This window comes from Patagioenas fasciata, chromosome Z (genome assembly GCF_037038585.1).
Source record: "Patagioenas fasciata isolate bPatFas1 chromosome Z, bPatFas1.hap1, whole genome shotgun sequence".
In the NCBI taxonomy this organism is placed as follows: domain Eukaryota; kingdom Metazoa; phylum Chordata; class Aves; order Columbiformes; family Columbidae; genus Patagioenas; species Patagioenas fasciata.
Genome location: NC_092560.1, coordinates 47844890 through 47867080, shown reverse-complemented (window position 1 = coordinate 47867080; position 22191 = coordinate 47844890). Strand labels below are relative to the sequence as shown.

General features: G+C 36.4%; 1 protein-coding gene across 2 annotated transcripts in view; it reads right to left on the bottom strand.

Moving 5' to 3' along the window:
- Positions 1–22191, bottom strand: part of MAN2A1 (mannosidase alpha class 2A member 1) — a 114569-nt gene that overhangs the window by 5604 nt on the left and 86774 nt on the right. For both annotated transcript variants that reach the window (XM_065860343.2, XM_071802680.1), the window contains 4 exons: positions 17338–17471; positions 16100–16241; positions 12600–12733; positions 2760–2954 (listed from right to left, as the gene is read on the bottom strand). In XM_065860343.2, coding sequence (XP_065716415.1) covers positions 2760–2954; positions 12600–12733; positions 16100–16241; positions 17338–17471 — 605 coding nt within the window. The remainder of the gene's footprint in view (positions 1–2759; positions 2955–12599; positions 12734–16099; positions 16242–17337; positions 17472–22191) is intronic.

The following is a 22191-nucleotide window of genomic DNA, read 5'->3' as shown; positions in this document are numbered from 1 at the left end:
TCACTGATGTGACAGTTTTGCATTTAGAAGTAGACATTTTTATGCACACAATGTAATATCGTCTGCCTAAACATCAGATTAGTGAAATATTAAAATTCATACTGCAAAAGCCTGAGTTCCTGTGGGTTAAATTGATGTTAAAAACGACAAGGCAGCAATGAGTATCAACACTTTCACTATTACAGTGGAATTATCTTGTAGTAATCTGCATAACAAATGCATTTTAAATGATGGCATGAATATTTCATGTCAAGTCTTTAAAACTAAATATTATCTTAATTAAGATTCAAAAGATATAAATCAGAAATGCAATAAACAATTAATGACACCTTTAGGTGTAAAGGGTAAAGTAAGTATAAACATCTATGATATAGTATTCGATCTTTTAGAATTCCCAGGAGTTTATCATGCACAGAATATTATCCACACATAATAAACTACGCTGTTCTAACCTATTAGCAAAGCAGGTGTAAGACTGACTAAATTGCCATCTACTTTCACTTACCTCTTCTTACATAATCTCTAGGTAAATTAGATTAAGCATATGCAAGCCTAAGGATCAACCTGATCTTCATCAAGAAGACCTTCTAAACATGACCTTGCTAACTGCATGAAAACCTGTAACATTTCTAAATTTGCAACAGACACCACCCTAATCTTGAAAACTTCACAGCATTGGTATATGACAAGAATTCCTTAACTACTGTAGTATCAAATCTCTGACTACCTTTCTTGGAAGAGCTGTCAAAGTTTGATGTGATTTTGATCTCTGAGAAATAAAATGTGGTTTTCACATCAGGCCTCTAGATAGAAATAATTTTTGCTAGGCTTTCTCATAAGCAGTATCCCAGGGCAATGCTGATAAAAAATTGATATGAAAGAAAAACATTTAACACTTATCTGATTACTGTAAGCTAACAGACATGCATGAAAAAGTTCAAGTAATGTGACAAAAATATTTATTTCTATTTAGTATACAGGGACAAATGTACTCAGATATTAAATCTTGAGGTCCAGTCTATTTACAGTGGGTAAAATCAGTGCCAAACAAATTAAAAACTGAAGCTTTATTTAACATTTCTTTAAATTCCTAAGGTATTGGACTCTTCCATGACAAGATCACATATCTTACAATAGTGAGATTCTTCCCACTGAGAGGAGTAGAGTTCAAAGGGAAACCAGGAATTCCCTTACATTTTTTTCTAATTTATGTTTTATTACCTTTTCGTGCATTCTGATTTCTACCTTAATTCTTAATTACATTTTATTTTAATTTTTGACGTTTGTATGTGAAGTTGAAATGATATTTCTTGAAAATCAACTTCAACAGCTAAAGCAAAGTAGTATTCTACATTTCTGGAAAAAAATTGCATTGCATCAATTAGCCAGAATTATGAGACCTGTCATTCAAATTCTTGGAAGACAAAGAAAGGAAGCAGAAAGTGAGAAGGGATTTTAAAAGACCATTTTGGTGTACAAGAAATTATATGCAAGGCATAGCACTATTTCTGCTGTGAGGAAGAACTGTTCTGTACCTATAATGAGAATGCTCCTGTCCTATGACTACTGATAAATTTCATTTCGAAGTAAGGCTGCAAGCTCAAGGGTTGTCAATCCAGAAATCACTGAAATATACAGTTGTGGACAGGGAAGAGATCATAGCCACAATCTTATACTAACTGGGACAGGGAGGCTGAAATAGCACAGATAAAATTGTAGAATTCACCTATGAGTAGCAACGCTGAACTCAACAAACCAGACACAGAGCCAGTCTTCCATTTCTCAGGTTTACTGGCCACATGATAGAAACACGGGGAGGAAGTTTAAGCCTTGAAAAGGGAGAGGGGGCATGTTCATGAAGGCCTGCCCCTGAAGCAAACAGGTGTTACTGAGCTGGCTGGGGTAAACGAACGGATGTTACAGTGAAGTGTAGAACATACATGTCATATAAAGATCTAATTCAATACAATTCTAACTCTTCAAAGGCATAAGACCTACAGAATCAGAAGTTATTCCACTTTGAAACTGAAAACAAGAAACAGTCACGGCTGAAGGTGTGTACATGAGATTACTAACAGAGAAAGTGTGAGAAAGTAACCTAATTCTTTAAATTTTAAAATAAGGTTTAAGACTAAAGATGAAGAATTATGATAAAACAGTAACTAATGGCAAGTTTTGTAGATATTCTGAATAGAAGCTGAGGTTATTACAGATGAGAAGTTCTACCTCAGCCACCACAGAGACTCTAAGTAAGTAACCAAGTATCTAAGTATGGCAGAATTATTAAGGTATGGTACATTTTCTTTAAGTCTTCCAAATGGAATCAGATGGGTTTAAAACTACAAGCTTTCTTAAAAACACAAATTATTGGACTCAGAACAAAGTCAAACAACCTTATATTTAATTCTTAATACAGAAGACATCGAAGTATATGAACCATTCTGCACTTAAACTTTGGAAATGCACTGAAATTTGTCCCCTCCAGAGACAGAATAATGCACTGAAATTTGTCCCCTCCAGAGACAGAATAATGCACTATGAATTTTATTATGTCGGGAAAAAATAAATTACTGTATTTCACATTACTCAAACAGATACAAGTTCTTGCAGAATTAACAAAAAACTAGTCATCACACTGCAGTTTATTACACCATATAAACCACCTCCCCCCCACTACTTTCCTAGAAGGAAGTATTTGATTAGGCTATATAATAAGCTATATGATATGTTTGTTCATAAAAATAGTAGTATGACCTCACCTTTGATTGGATTGTCCTGAGATTGACTATATGCATATCACAAGGCATGGACGACACGAGTGGAGAAAAAGTATTTAGCATCTCTGGGACACCTGAATCTGCATAAGTTGTCATTGGAATTACAGGATGATTCAAGAAAGCAGAAGTCATATGGCTCAGCAGTGAGGGAAAACTGACTGATGCCTTCTCTTCATTCTGCAAAATACAAGAGAAAATATTTGTAAATTCAAGTTCATATATCATCATGTCTAAATTCTGAAACCCACTTACTTTATATCTGATTCCATTAATTTAATACAAACATTTTACAGACTGTCCATTTAACCACTTTTGGAAACTCTGATCATCCACTAACTCTCTTCTAGTAATAAGTATACTTGTTGTTTTTACAAATCATTAGTACATCTTTCAAAACAATCATTAAAAGACACCTCATATTACACCATTCCTCTGTTTTCTGTGTTAGCTCCTGGTGTGTAAACAATGTAGTGTAGAGAAAGAAACTAGCTACTAGTTTAGCATTTTGCTCTTATCTATTATCTACTTGAATACTGACAGCCAGCTAGTCTTTTGCAGGCCTCTTTTTCTGCATAAAATGCCTGTCCCAAGTTTCTTGTCTACTGTAATTGGATGCATCTAGTTTGTATCCTCTATCCCTCTTTCTTTTTAAATCTAACTTCTTAAAACTGTTTGCTTGGAGAAATCACAACTAGCATATTTTTCTTGGTCCACAGTGCAAAAGATATCTTTCAGCAGTGTTATTACAATGTAATGCTGGCAGGAACTGAAGTGACTCCTCTCTCTCAAGATTTTACAAGTTTTATACTTTCCCAAGTTTTGTGTTTGCAGTGCTTTTACAGGGCTGCAGAAGCCATGTTACAAACCTAAAATTACTAAGTCCTACATATTGTCAACAGCTAGTTAAATCTCCATAGAAGCCAGAAAAGAAAACAAAGGAACTTCAAAAAGATCATTTCTGTTTCAGAATGTCAGCAAAGGCGCAATGTGTGAAAACCTGTTTTGCTCATATTTTTCCTCACATACCTAATCAGATAAATACTTGTTTGTTTATAGTTGAACAGGTGATTTTTAGTGAAAACTTTGCAGAAAGTTTACTTTAAACAGTATCTTAAGCATTAATATCTTAAATTTGCACTTTTTGATAGGTTAAAAAGATGGAAATAAAAAAATAAATGGGAGATACTTAAAGCAAAGGAGAGAATTATTTATCAGTTTATAATTGACAATCATAACAGTAATTCCTGGTTTGGGGTGCATGTTCCTGTATACATACTTATTTATACATCTGCCTTACCATTAAATACTTCCGACAGTGTAGCAATTGAAAATATGCCGGAGCTGAACTGATGCAGGATCATAATTTCGGTTTTATTCTTGGTGCTTTTCTTAGTAATGAGTAAAACTGTTTGCCTCTTTGGTAGCTACTAATTAATGAGACTAGTATTTTTATAGATCTATTATGAAACCCAAATTACACCCCCAAAATGTTAGAGTCAATACTTGTAGAGGATTGCTACTCCATGCACTTCACTACATTAATTTACATTGAATTCCGTTTGCCAGTTTACTGCATGCTTAATCAGTCTTAACTCCTCCAATTCCTCAGTTAGCCTTGATTTTTTTATTACGTTGAATAGTTCAGCATCAGATTCTGGAAATAATGGAGGATTCCAGAGAAACAGAGTCTTGAAGGATTCTGGCAAATGCTAGAACCAGAGCTGATTCAACACGGCTCATTTTTGCTCCTACTGTGTTTAGATGTTTTATCACAGGCATAAGCATAGAACTTAAGCATTACCCACTTTGAAAAATCTGAAAAGCTGCACTAAGGCTTAGGTGGAGGTTTTATCTTGTATTCACACATCTGCACCAACAGAAGAAGTGCAGTCATTCCATGAATCTATACAATAGTAATGAGAGTGAAGAGTACAGCAGGTGTTAAAAGCTGCCAGGAGACCAAGGGAGAAAGGGGTTTGCAAACACTGTGAAGACTACTACCACAGAAGATCCAGAAAGGACACTTCAAATCCCAGTCCCCCCTAGGTAGATGCCAGTCATGAAAGGACTGCAGTACGTCTTTCCCCTCTCAATCTAGAGATCCAAAATTTACATAGGGCCCTGGGGAAAGACAGAGATGGGAAGGGTTTGCATGCACGGACAATGCATTTGGAAAAACAATTACATTATACACATATTCAGTATGTGGGCAGCTTTCAGCAGTACCCTGCTGGTGTTAAGTCAGGAGATGCAGTCCCACAGTCTCCACTTGCTCTCTCAAAAGTGGCATTATTTCCTCAACTTCAGTTGACAGTGTACAGCACTCAAAGTATGAACGGTGCTCCACTGGTAGCCTCACAAACATTACATACAGGCAAGATCCTGATGAATGCTACTGATGTAGCTGAGTGCTAATGAGGTCTGATCAAAGCAAATACTGCCTTTTAAAACTACTTTACAGCACATTTTATACAGTTATCCAATTGAAAACTGTCCGTTGAAATACAATCCCTTGAATGACTGTGCAATAGATGCAACAAATCCTCATACAGGATCTTTCCTTGTCACCAAAAGTAAGGTGAATAATTATTAACATTTTGTTTTGAGGAAAAACAAACCAACCAACCACACTTAAGTTTGCAAGAGGTTCTAAGAATGGCCTCATATATGAAAAAGTACCCTTCTATCAGCAATGAGCTATTTTATTGATAAATAGAGGATGGAGAAGATAAGAAAAGACTCAAAGGGTTTTTGGTAAGAGTTTAAACTGAGAAACTAATGACCTGGATGAAGGTACAGAGCGCACACTCAGCAAGTTTGCTGATTATACCAAAGTAGGAGAACGGGCTGACACATCAGAAGGCTGTGCTGCCATTCAGTGAGACCTGGACAGGCTGGAGGACTGGGCAGAGAAGAACCTGAAGTTCAACAAGGGCAAGTGTAGGGTCCTGCACCTGGGGAAGAATAACTCCAGGCACCAGTACAGGTTTGGGGCTGGCCTGCTGAAGAGCATGTCTGCAGAGAAGTACTTGGGAGTCCTCATGGACAACAAGTTAACCTTTAGTCAGCAATGCGCCTGCCTGGCCAAAAAGGTCAATGGTATCCTGGGGTGCACGACGAAAAGTGTGACCAGCAGGTCAAGGGAGGTTCTCCTCCCCTGCTACTCCGCCCTGGTGAGGCCATATCTGGACTACTGCGTGCAGTTCTGGGCTCCCCAGTTCAAGAAAGACAACCACTTAAGGGAGTCCAGCAGAGGGCTAGGAAGATGATTAGGGGTAAGAAGTATCTTTCTGAAGAGGAAAGGTTTAGAGAACTGGGTCTGTTTCACCTGAAGAAGAGAAAGGATCTGATCAGTGCTTATAAATAAGGGCAGGTGTCAAGAGCATGGGGCCAGATTATTTTCAGTGGTGCCCAGCAACACAGTAATGGGCAAGGGACATAGACTAAACATAGGTGGTTCCATCTGAGGAGAAACTTCTTTGAGGGTGCCAGAGCACTGGAACAGGCTCCCAAGAAAGGTTGTGGGGCCTCTTTCTCTGGAGATATTCAAAACCCACCTGGGCATGATCCTGCACAACCTGCCCTAGGTGGACCTACATTAACACGGGGGTTGGACTAAATGATCTCCGGAGGTCCCTTCCAATTGCAAACATTCTGTGATTCAGCACTGGACTTAATCAGACCCTTTTATGCCCCTCCTACCCCAGTTTTTCTCACTTGTTCCTCCTTGACGATACTCGTTCCTCTCCTATGTCCATTCCACTGAATATCCCATAAGAAACCTCGTTAAAAAAAAAAAAAAAAGGTCCAGAATGGTCTGAAATTCTCCCATTCTCCCTCTTTTTCAAATTATTTTAAATCCTGGACCTCTTTAGGCAATAATACCCTTAGTCTGCACCAAGTGACTTCTGTCAAGTTGTCTTGTTGGGTTTCACACTAGGAGCAGTCTAATCTTCTTCATTTCATGGTCTCTGGATCAGCCAGTTCAGTGTGGTTCACTCCTCCCTCATTAGATTACTTCGCTTCTTTCACCTATCACTGCTCCTGCGGTGACTGTTAGGTCCTTGCATTTAATTTAGTTATCTTTAACCAGATGCCATAATAGCAATCACGTTCTATAAACAGGTCATTTGGATAAGAGCTGCTCACTGGTCTACAGAAAAGTGCAGATGGCAAAGAAAGTAACTGGTCACCATGACCTAAGCACATCACCATAATTATCGAAGTTGACAAATACGCAGCCATCAGTATAGCTGGACTAAAGGGATCACAAAAGCAGACAAACAGCATCACATGCTTTTCTCAACAACAGAAATATTTTATACTTTAGTTATAGCCTCTCCCACTAACTTTATTTCTAATTCTTCTTGCAGTGTTTAGATTGTTCACTAATGATCAGGGAGAAGAAGGAGGGGCTTAATGCCTAAATAAACAACCCATGCTAGAGTTGTGGAAGGGGCATGGTGATTTTGTTTCCTGTTGACTGGGAAGAGCTTATCTTGTTCCCAAGGATGACAGAACACAGTGACCACAAATCTTCTGGAGTTTTGCTTTGATGAAAACAAAAACAAACAAAAAAACCCCAATCCAAAACCAAACAAAAACAAGAAAAAAACAAAACTATGATAAAGACAGAAACTACACAATTATATCTCCTCATTTTTGTTCTTCAGAAAGGGTATCTGCTTTGGAAGTCTGCTGCTCACATGAAGTTCTTGCTGCTGATGAAAACTGCTTGTTCCAGGTGCAAGGAGAATAACTTTTGAGAGATACTTCACATGAGAATACAAGAAGAAGAAGAAGCAGACAGACTTGCAGCCTTTCTTCCCTCCTTCAGGAAAGATTCTGCCCTACTGGCAGAGCTTGCAGAAGGAATGAGCATGCCTTCCTAGAAGTGGTAATACAGAAAGGTTTAGCTTTAAGACCTCAAACTGCACCAGCTCAAATAAGCTCTCAAAAGACCCTAAAGAGGTCTACCCTCCCAATTCTGTGAATTACATGGGCTGAAATTGGAGAGACCAAGCTTGAATACTATGCATACTACTGAAGTAAAATAATTTCTTTCTAAACAGAGTTGGCAGACAGGTACACATAAATGAAGGCAAAAAAAAAAACAGCACCACGTAAGTGGAGCTTGGAGACAAATCCATCTTTATTTAGAATCTTTCTGCAACACATCTTTGTCACAGTGTCAAGAAAAAATCAAGTATTTGAAAGAAATGAAGCCGTAAGGTGCTCTAGCATAAAAATAAGGACAATGCTTGCCTGAAAACAGATAGTATCTGTAGCTAAATCTGAGCAGCAGACACAAACTTCCAGCATAATAAATACAGTATCATCTATACAGTAGTAGCAGTAATAATAATTTAAATGTATTGTTTTAAGCAAAGCTGTAAGAGCTAACACATACCTGAATCCCTTTTCAAATCAAACAAGAAATAAGTGTACCTTCCTTACTAAATATCTGTAGCAATACTCCAAAGATGCACTGTGTTCTGTGCAAGAGGGAGATAGAGATTTTTTTTTTTTTCTTTTGTCTTCTGTAGCCACCATAAATGCCCAGAAATTTCAAGTTCAAGATTTTTTATATATTTGAGGAGTTCACTATGGCAGTCATAACCAAAAACGAAACCAGAATATCTGAAGTTGTCAAACATGGGTTTGAAAATGCTTCTAAATGTCAGTTGTTAAGCCAATGTTGAGTTTCTGCTTTTTTGAAATAACAAGTTGACTATGGTTGTTAAGATGTGTTTACACATAGCATAACAGTGCACAGTATAGTATATAGCTACTACATTCAAGGTACGCATGCATTATAAATATGCAGACCCAGTAACTGGCAAATGCAGCTCAATAATCAGACATAAATGGCTATATCACCAAGCATATCTTTCCAGAGAAAGTGGATACTGACAGATATTTCACACAAAAAAAAGAGTAGTTGTATATGGTGGAAGAAAATGCGTTTGATTATCTCACTGCCACATATTTGTTATTTTATTAACTGCCTTTATCATTGTTTCTCTAAACAAGCTCTGCCAAACCATAGAAGCTATTTAAGCCATTGAATCCTGGCTCTCTGTTTGAGACTAGGCTATAAATCCAGTTATATAAATTACGCAAGTCAAAGCAAGGTATGAAATAGGAATGTGAAGGAGAAAGTGTGTGCCTGGCATGGTATCTTTCCTCCAGCTATGTCCTTGATAAAATAAATATATCACAACTTCCTGTAAATGCTTTTTCATTTATATTCTTATACTAATATAACACACTGAGGCCCAGAAAGTAAAAAAAGTATTAATGCCTTTTTTAAAGAAAACTTACAATAAATGTAACGAGTCTATATTTTAAAAAGTAAACATGTAGTGTTTTGACACGCAAGTATTGATAACTGTACTTAGTTTCATTCTCAGCTAAATAATAAGACCTTCAATTTGAAAATTAAATGCATTCCATTCTTGCTTAGCAACCTGAGGAAAAAGGAGAATTAATATTAGAAGAGAAGTCAAAAAGATATGTAGAGCCCAAAAATGCTTTCAAGGACAAAATGAACACAGGAGAATTAGTTAGGAGAAGAAAAATATGTATATAGAAATATATACGTATATAGAAATTGTATCAAAACACAGTAAGAGCACCAACAGAGGTCTAAGGGACACAGTTGTCAATAACTCAGGTGAGTATAATGAAAAATCAAATGAGATCTGCCCAGCTCTTACTACATAGATAGCTTACTTACTGAACAATATTGTCATGTCTAATACACCTTTTGGAGTACACAGACTGGGAAAAAATATAGTAAAAAACTTCAGCAAAACACATCAATCTGAAGTCTTTTGCACAGTGGCAATACCGGCCTGAGTAGTTACTACTGGCTAGATGAGATAGAATTCAAGAGACAAAAACCAGATAACATTAGGATTAGGGACTTAGTATAATACAGGCTACCTGAGTATGCCAGCAATTATTAAGAATTCTACCTACCTACTGGACAAGTCAGTCTTATGCTTCAGGACATTCATGTGGTTTGACTCTGCCATTAAAATACACTGTTCAGGGTGGGGTTGGGGAAGTATTTTGGAGACGTAAATTAAAAGAAACTTTTAGCTGATATTGACACAACCAAAAAACTACATAGCAATTACACTGAAGTGATCCACATTTATTTTAATTAATTTTAAAGAATTGCTCATCCCACACTTCACATACCCTCCTTTTATGGGGAAGTTTTCTGAACAGCAGAAAAAATCCTGTTCTTTAGAACTGCTTTTGAGAAAAGACAGAATGAAATATTTTGAAATATACTTTAGGAAAAGTTTGTACTGGCAAACATGCCAAGTGATCAAAACTCTCTCCTCCTGTACCTTCCATGGTTCCTCAAGTCAATAACAAAATAGAGCTTGACAACAAAATTAGGGTCAGTGTATGAGTCACACTGCAGCCAATTACATATATAACCTGCACATAATTTCTTCATAATTTTTTTGACAGGCTGTTTTTAAACTATTGTAACAACCACTGAGTAATACCGCACTAGAAAAATATGTTTGTACATGTAACAAAACAAAAAGAAAGGGGACTGATATCCCTCATTACTTTAATGCATCTGAAACAGTTACATGAAGCAGATGTTCAGACAAATCTTGAAAAACAAAATGCTAGAACACTGTTAATATAGCAAAGGAGAGTTCCAGATATAACACCAAAAACATAATGTGTCTTTCAAACATCTTGTTTGGTTCCTTGATGCTGTGCACACTGTATCAGTTGGGCCAACAGCATCTCTTTGATTGTGCCCACACCCCCATAGCCTTGATCCCCCTTCCTTTCAAGCCCCTCCAAGTGTGCATAAGAATGAACTGCACCTTCAATGCAGCTATGTAAAACCATTATAAGCTCAGCAGTAAAGGTCATGGGGAAGGAAGGTAGATGCTGCAAGTACACAAAGTACCCAAAACATCTCAAAGATTTTTGATCATAGCATGTAACTGTCCCTTCAGCTTTGAAAGATTCTCAGCAACTTGCACAGAACCTTTTAAATGGAAGAAAGGAGGATTTTAATATGAAAAGGGAAATATATTATTATTCTATTGACCTGATGTCTGACTGGTATCTCAAACAAACTGGTAAATGTATGCAAAGACACAGGTAAATGTTTCACTAGCAAGTTAAACGCAGAGATTTTTTAGGCTGCCTTTGTTGTAACGGAGCTAATCTCAAACTATTTTCCAAAGGAGTGTTTTGGTTTGAAACAAAATTCTGAAATTAAACTAACAGCCAACCCCACTTAACCAGGTACTGTGCTAGTTTGCAGAGGAGTCTCAGTGTGCATGGACTGGTTTTCTTTTAGAATGAAGTAACTAAGAAGCTTTTCTGGAGGTATGCACCAAACATGCTCTAACCCTTCACATATCCATTATGGTCTGAACACATGACTAATGCTCTTGACAGTTTTTAAGTCTACTCTGATACAAAAATAGACCTGCTCTGAGCAGGGACTGGACTAGAAGACTTCCAGAAGACTTCCAGAGATACTTTTAGTGAGTTATTTTATGATTCTATGGAAAATACCAGAACTGTACAGAAGTGTCAATGCAAGTGCCATGGCACTACCTGATTTTTTCTGCTCTTGTTGTTTCAAATTATTTGTTCATGTAAACATAGATTTCCATGTCCAATAATTCTTTCTTACCTGCTTCACATTCTAATTTAATATAACACCAGTTACACCGGGTACTAAAGTTTTCTGTGGTAGTATAGATCTCTCTGCAGGTTTCTTCTTGCAAAGGTAGATTAACCTCTGCACTGCTCATTGTTGTCAAAGCTAGACTGCTGCAGAACTCAAGTTAGCTTCTTTCAAGTTAGCTCAGATATTTGCACACTGTACTGCTAAATGCAGTTAATATGCTGCTTGTGTTAAATAGCATGAGAAACTATAAAATCATAATGGCATGTACAACTTGGAAAAAAACACTGACAGTCATTACGTGGTGGAAATTAGCTATAAGCTTGATATTATCATACTCTCACAGTGGTTCATGATATCCATTATAAACCAGAATTCAAATTTATCTGGATATTCAGCTCTGTATACAAGTTCTCATCCTTAGCTATGTGACGATTCCAAAATATACTCAGTGCTGTCATCATGCTTCTACTGCCTTAGTATGAAGATGTACTTATTTTGACCTGCTGAAAAATGCTAGAAAAAAAAAAAGAAAAAGCGAAGAACTGCAAGAAAACTGAAGAGTTATTCAAAGGACTAATACAGAAAAAGGTGAACTGAGATGTATAAAATCCCCTTACAACAAAAGGGTCTCAACTTTCCCAGAAACACAATGAAGTGAGAAGGTTTATATGTCTGCCATCTAAATATTTCCACTTGAATCTTATTTCCTATGAAAATGAGATTTATATTTTCTCCTTCCACGCATTCATCTGCAATAATTTGTCAACCTTTGTCCAGTTTCAGTTAAACTTGTTAAGATGTAAAAAAGTTTCAAAAGCTTCCTCAATTAAAAAAAAAAAAAAAAAAAAAAAAAAAGAGAAATAGAAATTAAAAAGAAGAGACTTCTTCCACAACAGTACCCCAAGTCATGTGTTGAAGTGCAAGATGCCACTGCAAGTATTTGTGTGAGGAATAGTGAAAGATGAAGGCTTTAAAGTGAGAATACGCAGGCAAGCTGACAAAACTCCCTTGGAAGGTAGTTTCCTTACTTCTACTGCTCATGGAATGATTTCTTTAGCGAGTTTACTGCTGCTGCAACAGAAATAAATATTTATATCTTAATTAGACAGAAAAATACAGACAGTGAATCCTACCACATCTGCTCCATGTCTTCTTTCCAGCAGAAGTCGGAAGACATTAGCTGTAATCTTGTTATCTTGCACACCTTGTCCAAGGCCACGGTTGTCATCCTGCATAAGTCGACGATCCATGATCACTTCCAACTGACCTGAAAGAGCAATACAATGATCATATAGGTAACACGAATATGTAAAGGTCCTATTACACATAAGAAAAATACCTTGAAATATAACTTAAAGATTCATTTTTTTTCTCTTGCATATGGAAGAGTAATAGCAGGTCAATACTGTTTGGACTGATTAAGAAAACAGTTCACACCTTTGGGCTTTGGCTGTTTCTAACCTTCCAAAAATTTTTACCAGCCTTTCAGCACAAAGTCCTACAAAGTTTTAAGGTAAAATTGTTACTGTTAACTGTTATTTGTAACAAGGATACTTGACACATCAAGCAACAAAGAAAAGAATCACCCGAAGTAGTTGAAGCCATATGGAGAGGCTTTCTTTTGAAGAACTGTGTCTTCATCTTATACTCCATAAAAGAGTGCACTTCCCAAATATTTGTTTCATAGTTGGAGGCAGAAAGAAAAACAGGTAGGTAATATGAATACATAAATACTCACCATCACTTCTTTTTGCAACAGTATTTTCCCTTGTGGGAGCAGGAAATAACTTTGTACAACATGGACACTGAGTATGAAGTTCTGAGTTTATACTGAATTGCAGCATTGCCATTCATACCTCTTTAAGCACGCTGTTAAATCATAAATAATCTTATGGAAGATGAAGTTTATGTCATTTCAAGTTTATATCTCCACACAGGGAAACCAGTTCAGGGCATGTAAAGAAGACTGTTACAGTTTTTACATACCGAATCTTTCAACGATTTTACTTGTTTCCTGTATAAAACTGGAAGAGTGAAGTAGTTGTTTCCTAAATAAGAAATGCACAATTTAAACTACTAGAAAATGCTGCTTAGCAAGGGAGCCTCTTTTACACTTCTTTATTGTCCTACAAATACTTATTCAATTTTTCTGAATATTTGTTCTTCCCTTCCCTCAAGAAAAAACAGATTTTGTGACAGAAGTCAGTTGGCAATGAAACAAACTACCATTTTGAAATAAGGTAGAAGGCTAGGACTGCACCTCAAACTGATGGTCTTTGTGGATTGTTGTACAAACATGGGCTAACAGACATGTATAAGTCTCTGAAAAAACCTGCAACCGCAGTAAGAAGGACAAACCTATGATAAATTTTGGTCAAAGTTTTCAAAGAAAACAGAAGATCTAGATCCAAAACTACCTAACCACATTTTCAACATTCATTAAGAAATGAGGATAATGAAGGCTGGCAAAATAAAGCTTTATCATTCTTAACATGATTGTGAACAGCAAATACAAACGATTAGTGCTGCACAAGTCAGAGATTAAAAAAACATTTCAAAAGTAGGTGAAAGATTAAAAAAGACTGTTTTAGTGAAATGTCTGGCTTAAAAATGGTGTAAACATATTGCATCAGGACATAAGTGATCCCTTCTATTTACCCATCAGGCTGCAGGGAAGTTCGCCTCTAAATGACAGTGGTGCATCTTATCTATCTGGAAGTCTTCCTTGTGGCTTGAAGGACAATTCACTAAGTAATCAATTACAGTAGTACTGGATGGAACTTATAAGGTGGAGGACGTTCAGCATCTAACATTAAAAATGATTATGCATTCAATCCCACCAATGGGAAGAGCAGTAGAAAGTAGGAATAAAGTTGTGAGTTATCGAGTCTCTGAGAAGCTGTTGTTGAAGACTGATGACAATACAGTCAGAAATCCTACTCCATGGTGCTGAGATCATCTGACAGCATGAGAGTTCACTAGCCACTCCATAGTAAGGAACCTGTCTCTAATTCAAGAAAGAGAAGCAACAAATAATCAGCTGCTTATATACATCTCAGATTGCGGGTTATGCCTTGAGACACAGTCTTAGACACACAGATACACAGCTGCTGAAGGCACTTGCCTAAACTGTAATGTTTTTGAATTTTCTTCCAGGATCCCTGTGAGATCCTGAAGGGCCTTCAAAAGAAGTGTCAGCAGTCACACAACTTTCAGCATCATTTTTGTTCTGATATTGTTGCCTGACATTTAACTGCAATATGGCAAACAGCACTAGCCTTATCTTCCCTAACTTGAAGACAAAGTGGGGCTCCCTGTGGACTGAGATGTTTCATTATTCTGTGATGCAGAGACTAGAATTGTTAAATCGTAAATACTACAAAGTAATGGAGCTTCTGTGCACTAACTTAGTCTCCAATACCTATGTGAGAAGTGTCTACGAACATCTGGTGGTGTCAAGTTCATTTACAAGGTCAGGCCAAAGGGAATTTCTAGCAATAAAAGGCATGAAAAAATGTATTTTAGGTCTTGTATCAGGTGGTTTTGGAACAAAAGGCTAATATTTTCTACTAAAGCTTTATTAATGCATTGGTCTATAGGCCAGTTTTAACTCTTTGCCCTAAAGCAAATGAGGTTTGCTAATACTGCTGTCAATCTAGTACAATATTCACCTTTTGTCAGAATAGACATTAATATCACATTTTTTTTCTGAAAAGAAACTGGGAAGTAGGGTTTGGTATAGGTTCTGATGTTTTGTTCTGTTTTAAACGTTCACTCTGTTGTTTTTCAAAACCATGTAAATTGAAAACTCATATTACAGCAAGGAATTATACAACTTAAATTATTATTTATATACCTTATTTTGCCCACTGCTTGCTAGTCTTTTTTGAATGCCTCCTCATTCTGGTAGCAGTAGAGACTGAAAAAATGACCTCTGTTTCCATCTCTCCCAGGCCATTCATCATAGCCTTCTCTGCCGAGAGGGACAACACTTTTGGAATTCTTAATTTGAATTGATTTTTCTTGTCAACATATTCATCAGCTCAAAGTACTTCATCAAATCTGTGAGGTACGATTTTGCTGCAGAAGTATGTTGGTTCTTATCTGGGGTCATTTTTATAGTTTATTTCGCTAATTCTGGTCTTCAAAAAAGCTGCTATTGTTTTACTTGATGGGGATGTTAGACTATACTGTGTATCCCTTAAGACTAGTGCTTTCTACCCTAAAGTAAACAAATCAAAAAACATGATCACCATTATGTTATCCATCTCAAACCCTCTGCTATCAGACCAGTACAAAAGAGAACTTCTTAGTTTTGTTGTTTACTACTTGAATTCCATCAGAGTTCTTAGGTGAAAAATACCTGTTTCTGACAATTTATTGTTCATTTTATCTTTTTTTGTAATCTCTTTGCTCTGTCTCTAGTCTGAGACTGATCTTCCACTGAAGATGACAGGATCTCATGTGGGAACAACCTCTATCTCCTCCCTTATGGATACATGCTAAAACTTGTCAGAGTTGGAGAAATTTATTTCTCCCCTTCAAACACTAGTAGGTATGGCAACCTCTGAGCGAACTATTTCAGACAATCATGAAAGATAAGCCTTTATAATATCTTTAACCTTAAACTTACCATTTTTCAAGCTTGCAACACCTAGGGACTGAGCTGAATGAAGTGTCAAACGAACACCAGCATCTTGGATATAAGCCATTGTAGTCATAGGATAGATATTCGCTTGAAGAGGCAATTTACTCATCGTCAGTCTGGGCTGGATCTGCAATATGAACAGGAACTTCAATAAAATATGTTATTTTTATGCATTTAAATTTCAAAGACCATTTCAGATATTTATCTGTTGTGCTTTAGAAGCACAACTGGCACCAAAGCATTCACTCAACTGTATTATTTAGCTTTTTGGAGATTTGTGGCTGAAATTAAACACTTTGGAAATGATAACTTCAATGTACTTTTAGATCAAAGAATATTTTAAAAGCCTGAAAGATTCATCAAGGGAACCTAAAAAAAGGAATAATCACAGTTATAGAACGAAATACACTTTTTTTCTCCTCTAGAGAGCAAGCGGTGAATAGATTTAAGGTAGCAGAAAAAGAACTGTTCATTTATGATGGGAATTTATTAAAGTGCAAGTGCAATTCTTGAATGGTACATGACAAATGAGTACTAGTCTTACAATTATTTTCATGTTTAAATATTAAGCTCAGTGTCTCCAGCAAAAAGCAGTCCTACACACTGACTGAAAAAAACAGTAGCCTCTTATTCAGCAGGTATGGTTTTCAAGGAATTTGAAAAACTATTTGCAGCAAGGGAGGAAGGTAAGAAAAACTTGCTTTTCTGTCTCCTGCAGAGTCTAAGTTACAAAAATAGTCACACTATATTTCATCAGATGCATCACCAATAAAACAAGTTATTACACTGGAAAAATACATCACTTATTTTCACCACAGCAACAAGCAGTTGTTCTCTAGGTCTGAGTTGCTGGACCTTATATACATGTGATGCTATGCTACTCAAAGGGCTCTAGTTAAATATACAAAGTGGAGGGGAGGCAAGGCATGCAGATATAAAAGCAACTACATGGTGGCTTGTCATAACTTTCTGTATTACAAGTATTATGTTAAAAAGGACACAAAAGGATAGTTAACAATCTCCTTGAAAGGAAACAGTTGCTGCTTGATCTGGTATAAATCAAATTTTGTAATCGATACATTTTTAAAGCTTTTCTCCTTTTAAATCGTTAGTGGACTTTAGAATGAGAGTCCGATTAATATGACTCAAACTCTTTAAAATCAGAAGTATTAAGAGTTAAAAACTGAGACCCTAGGCATTTATAATTTATAGACAATAATTACCTGATATCCATTAAGATCAGTATAGAATCTATTTTGACTGTTTATGTCAGATGAAATTCTCATTGCAAGCTCACGATTATATTCTCCTCTAATATCCACAATATTGGAAACTTGAAGAGACTGGCCTTCCAAACCTACAGGAAAAAGATGCATTTAAAAATATCTCAATTTTTAAAAAGAATTGCCAAATATATAAGAATGACTATGCTTCTCCCCCTAGATTTCCCTTTCTGTTATATTTAAGCAGATATTTGAAACCAGTTCAGTTATGTACTATATGCTATAACAGTATTTCTAATTCAGTATTCCTTGAACAGACAGTTTGAAACCCTCATTGAAGTAGAACAGAAGGAATTAATGATAAGAAACAGTGTGAGTTCCAGTAAATCAGTAGGAAACAGCACACAACTATTAAGTGCTGTCTTTAGCAGCAGCTAATATGCTGTAGCAAGACCCAGCCATCCACTTCTCCCCTTCACTCTTAGGTGGTTGTCACCATTCACAAACAAGAATGAAGTTACCAGCTTGACAGCAATTGTTCCACTAAGCAGGAAACCTGTCAGCTGCTTTAACCAAAACAGAGAGAACCTTCCTTAAGGACAGTGAATTAAAAAACTGCACATTGATTTGACCACAACCAGGTCACAAGATGCCTATTTATTAAAAGAAGGATTAAGTATTTGAAAATGCTGATAGATGTTCAGTGAGATTTCTTTCTACAGTGCCTCGCACTGAAATTTAAATAACTTTAGTAATAACCTGGCCTTTTCAAACAGTTCAAGACACAGTTTGGAATGAAATCATACCATCATTCAGCATGATCACTTCTACTCTTTTTGTAGTCTAATGGGACTAATAATTCTGAAAAGAATTCCACCAAGCAGAACAGAGAAATGAAATATCTCCTTGTAGTCAGGTGAAATTACAATGTGCTTGTCTGATGGATTGTAAACAGAAGACGGTAGAAACTGAGGGACTGATTAACCAACTCAGTCCTTTAAAACCTGAAGACAGTATTTTAAAATCTTCGACACTAACTACTTTTTTTTCCAACAGTTCACTGTATGTCAACTTACACGACCCAGAGGCGCTCTTGTCAGCTTGGGCTCCTGAACTGTAAAATCTTGTGCAGAATGATACAGTATCTTTCAGTAAAATTCCTACATTTCTAAGCACACAGAGGCTAGAAAAACCTCTTTTCCTTCTACACACTTAGGTCTCAAATTTTTTTAGCAGTCCTGTTTGAGAGTATATATGTTGGAATGGTTTCCTTAAGGTCTTTACTTTGTCAAATTCTAAAACAAAAACTCTGAACTTTTACACAATGGAACGCTGAAAGCATCACTTGCTTCAATTTTTATGCTATTATTTAGTACACAAAATGCAGTCAGGTTTGCGATTCTGTCATCTGAAGGAGGAGGATGTCAAGCTCTTCATTTGTTTCCACATCTTTTTAAAAATCTGAATGCCACTCACAGCAGTGCCAGCAACTGTTAAAGTGTTAACATTTACAAATGACTAATATACTATGCTTGTAAATCAAACACATTAAATTCATGTAATTACTTCTATTTTACCAGGTCTGTTCTGAAAAAAATGCATCTACACACTCCACTTTTGATACCCTTAGTCAGAGATTTTCTGACTATTTTGAAGTAGGGCTATTCAAGCATGAGTACATTGAACAATGATACAGTATTTTAGTTTACAATTTTAAAATGACCAGACGATTAATTACTCTATGCTCTTTTCTACTGCATAATTTGAGATAATACAAAAATACAATGATGAAGATAATGAAACATAAGAAGCTTCTGATAAAAAGATTAACAAAATATAACAAGGGCATGTGTAGAGTCCTGCATCTGGGCAGGAACAACCCCAGGTTCCAGTACAGGCTGGGGAATGACCTATTAGAAAGCAGTGTAGGGAAAAGGGACCTGGGGGTCCTGGTGGACAGCAGGATGACCATGAGCCAGTACGGTGCCCTTGTGGCCAGGAAGGCCAATGGCATCCTGAGGTGTATTAAAAGGGGGGTGGTCAGTAGGTCCAGAGAGGTTCTCCTGCCCCTCTACTCTGCCATGGTGAGACTGCATCTGGAATATTGTGTGCAGTTCTGGGGCCCTCAGTTCAAGAAGGACAGGGAACTGCTGGAGAGGGTCCAGCACAGAGTCAGAAAGATGATGAAGGGAGTGGAGAATCTCCCTTATGAGGAAAGGCTGAGGGAGTTGGGTCTCTTTAGCTTGGAGAAGAGGAGACTGAGGGGTGACCTCATTAATGTTTATAAATATATAAAGGGTGAGTGTCACAAGGATGAAGCCAGGCTCTTCTCGGTGACAACCAATAGTAAGACAAGGGATAATGGGTGCAAACTGAAACACAGGAGGTTCCACTTATATTTGAGAAGAAACTTCTTCTCAGTGAGGGTGACAGAGCACTGGAACAGGCTGCCCAGGGGGGTTGTGGAGTCTCCTTCTCTGGAGACATTCAAAACCTGCCTGGACACATTCCTGTGTAACCTCATCTAGGTGTTCCTGCTCCGCTGGGGGGATTGGACTACATAATCTTTCGAGGTCCCTTCCAATCCCTAACATTCTGTGATTTTGTGAAAATCATGATGATATCAAAACCAGATGCCAATGGAAGCAGAAGTTAAAAATTGGTCAATTACTGAACAGAGTTGTCAAGCTGGAATATTTTTTGCTCAAAATAAACAGAATTAAAGCCAAAAGTGGAAAAAGCAGTGCTGTATAAAAATTGCTGAAGAAACTATAGGACTCATAAGTTGTTGTCCAGTAGCTGGATTAGCCACATGATCAGGCTTCCCATCCCCTGGCAAGAAGGTAGGTTACAATGGGAATATCAGGTCTTTATTTAAAAACATACTGTATGTATACACATACACATATTTATTTCTCTCCACATGCTTTCTTACTCTACATACCTAGTAAGACTTCAAGATACGTTAATTGAAGCAACGCTATATAAATAACTTCCCTTACAAAGCCCAGGAAACCGACCTCAGCAAAACGATGCAAAGTCATCAATTTTTGAGAGTTTGAAAAAGGCCATTTCACAAGAAGAAATAAAAATAAAAAATGTAACATAAAAGTTAACAGAGAAAAAAAAAATATACAAAAACACTTGCATCATTTTTCTGTGTAAAAGCTGGGAACATAGTACAGAATTTCACCACGATGACTGGATAGGTAATGATGTAAGTATTGAAACAGTGTGATGAATTAAAAACCATTCAAAGGAAATTTAAAAAAAAAAATAACCAAACATAGCACACTAAAAATGACAGGTAAACTTATGTTTACTGGTAAGCAAGCAATTTTCACTAACAACTCTTTCTGTGAACTGTGAAATATGAGTAAAATACTACTGGTAGACACTTACTGACAAAGTAATGGGAGTATTGCAAAAAAAATCCATTTAAAAAAAACCAAACAACCTCACCCTAACCAAAAGAGAAACTTTTCAGGCTTTCTTCAGGTTTTTTCCCTCCTCTTCAATACAACAAACAACTTCCTTATATAAGTTCCCTCCTTGCTAAGAAGTTTAATTTACTGAAACCCAGAGACCAAAGTAACCTTCTTTTTATCTTTTTGGCAACATAGTACATCTTGACCTCAAGGTACCTTTTTTCCCTCTAAGCCCATTTTACATATTGGTCACACAAAATAATGTGTTGAATATAAGCATGTTTCCTTAGGATCTTCGACAACAAATTAATATACAATATCTTGCTTTATTTTCATAAGTAACATGATCTAGATTTTGATTTAGTATTACAGTATCAGATGAGCTGGCAATGGAATTCTGATCACTATATGGCAGATGGGAAAAACTAGCAACTTCAAACTTTGAAGCATACACTTACATAAAAAAATTTGGCATCCAAATCCATTTTAGTTCTAAAGAAAAAAAAATTACAACAAAAAAAAAAAAAAAAAAAAAAAAATCAAACATCAGTTCTGTGCAACTGTAAAGTAGGTATTGTTGACAGTATTATATTTTAAACCTAAAAGGAATACAGAAAATGGCAAGGAAGACTTTCAAAATATTTATAGCTCCATTATTTGTTTTTGAAGGTGTTTAAAAAAATAATTCAATGCATGAAAATTTTAAAAACCATGAAAACAATTTTGACACCTACAGTAAAAGTAATGCTGACACAAACATGTTTAAATTCTTTCAAGTGCTGAAAATTATAGCCAATGTTGCTGTATTTACTATAACTTTTTGGAAATACAAATAGATGAACAACTGAAAATCTGTTTCCTACTTCAATTACAAAAAGATACAATCAAGCATTTTAAGTCAAGTTTCTATGGGAAAACAACTTTATGCAACTGCACCATGATTTCCTCCCTCTTTTACATTTTTCACTGGTCAATTTAATCATCAAGTTTGGAAGAGTACAGAGCTTCCAAAGTTACTGTTTTACCCACATTTTCTTGGAAATCGGTAGTGAACAGTGGAGAAATAAAAAATGAAAGCCATACCAAAGGAAAAGCAAGGAAAACTGATAAGAATTTACATCCTTAGAGTCAATAAGCCTGTGTTCAGTCCTGGTGCCTCTTAACAGACACAGCCTATTCCATCACAAGCTCTTCCATCAGTGAAAGGACATAAAGAGGAAGCTCGCAATAACTAAAGTATGCCTATAGTTGTGGAGTAAACCAGACTTCACTATTACTACCACTACCCAAATAACCTTACATTCTTTATAACTTCAGAGAAGATATTGTTGTACCTCAAATAAGTTTGAGGCTATGAAAGAAAATACGTTTCTACATAATCTCAAAGATATTTCTAAAATTTTTCTTCTCATTTTTGTAATTTACA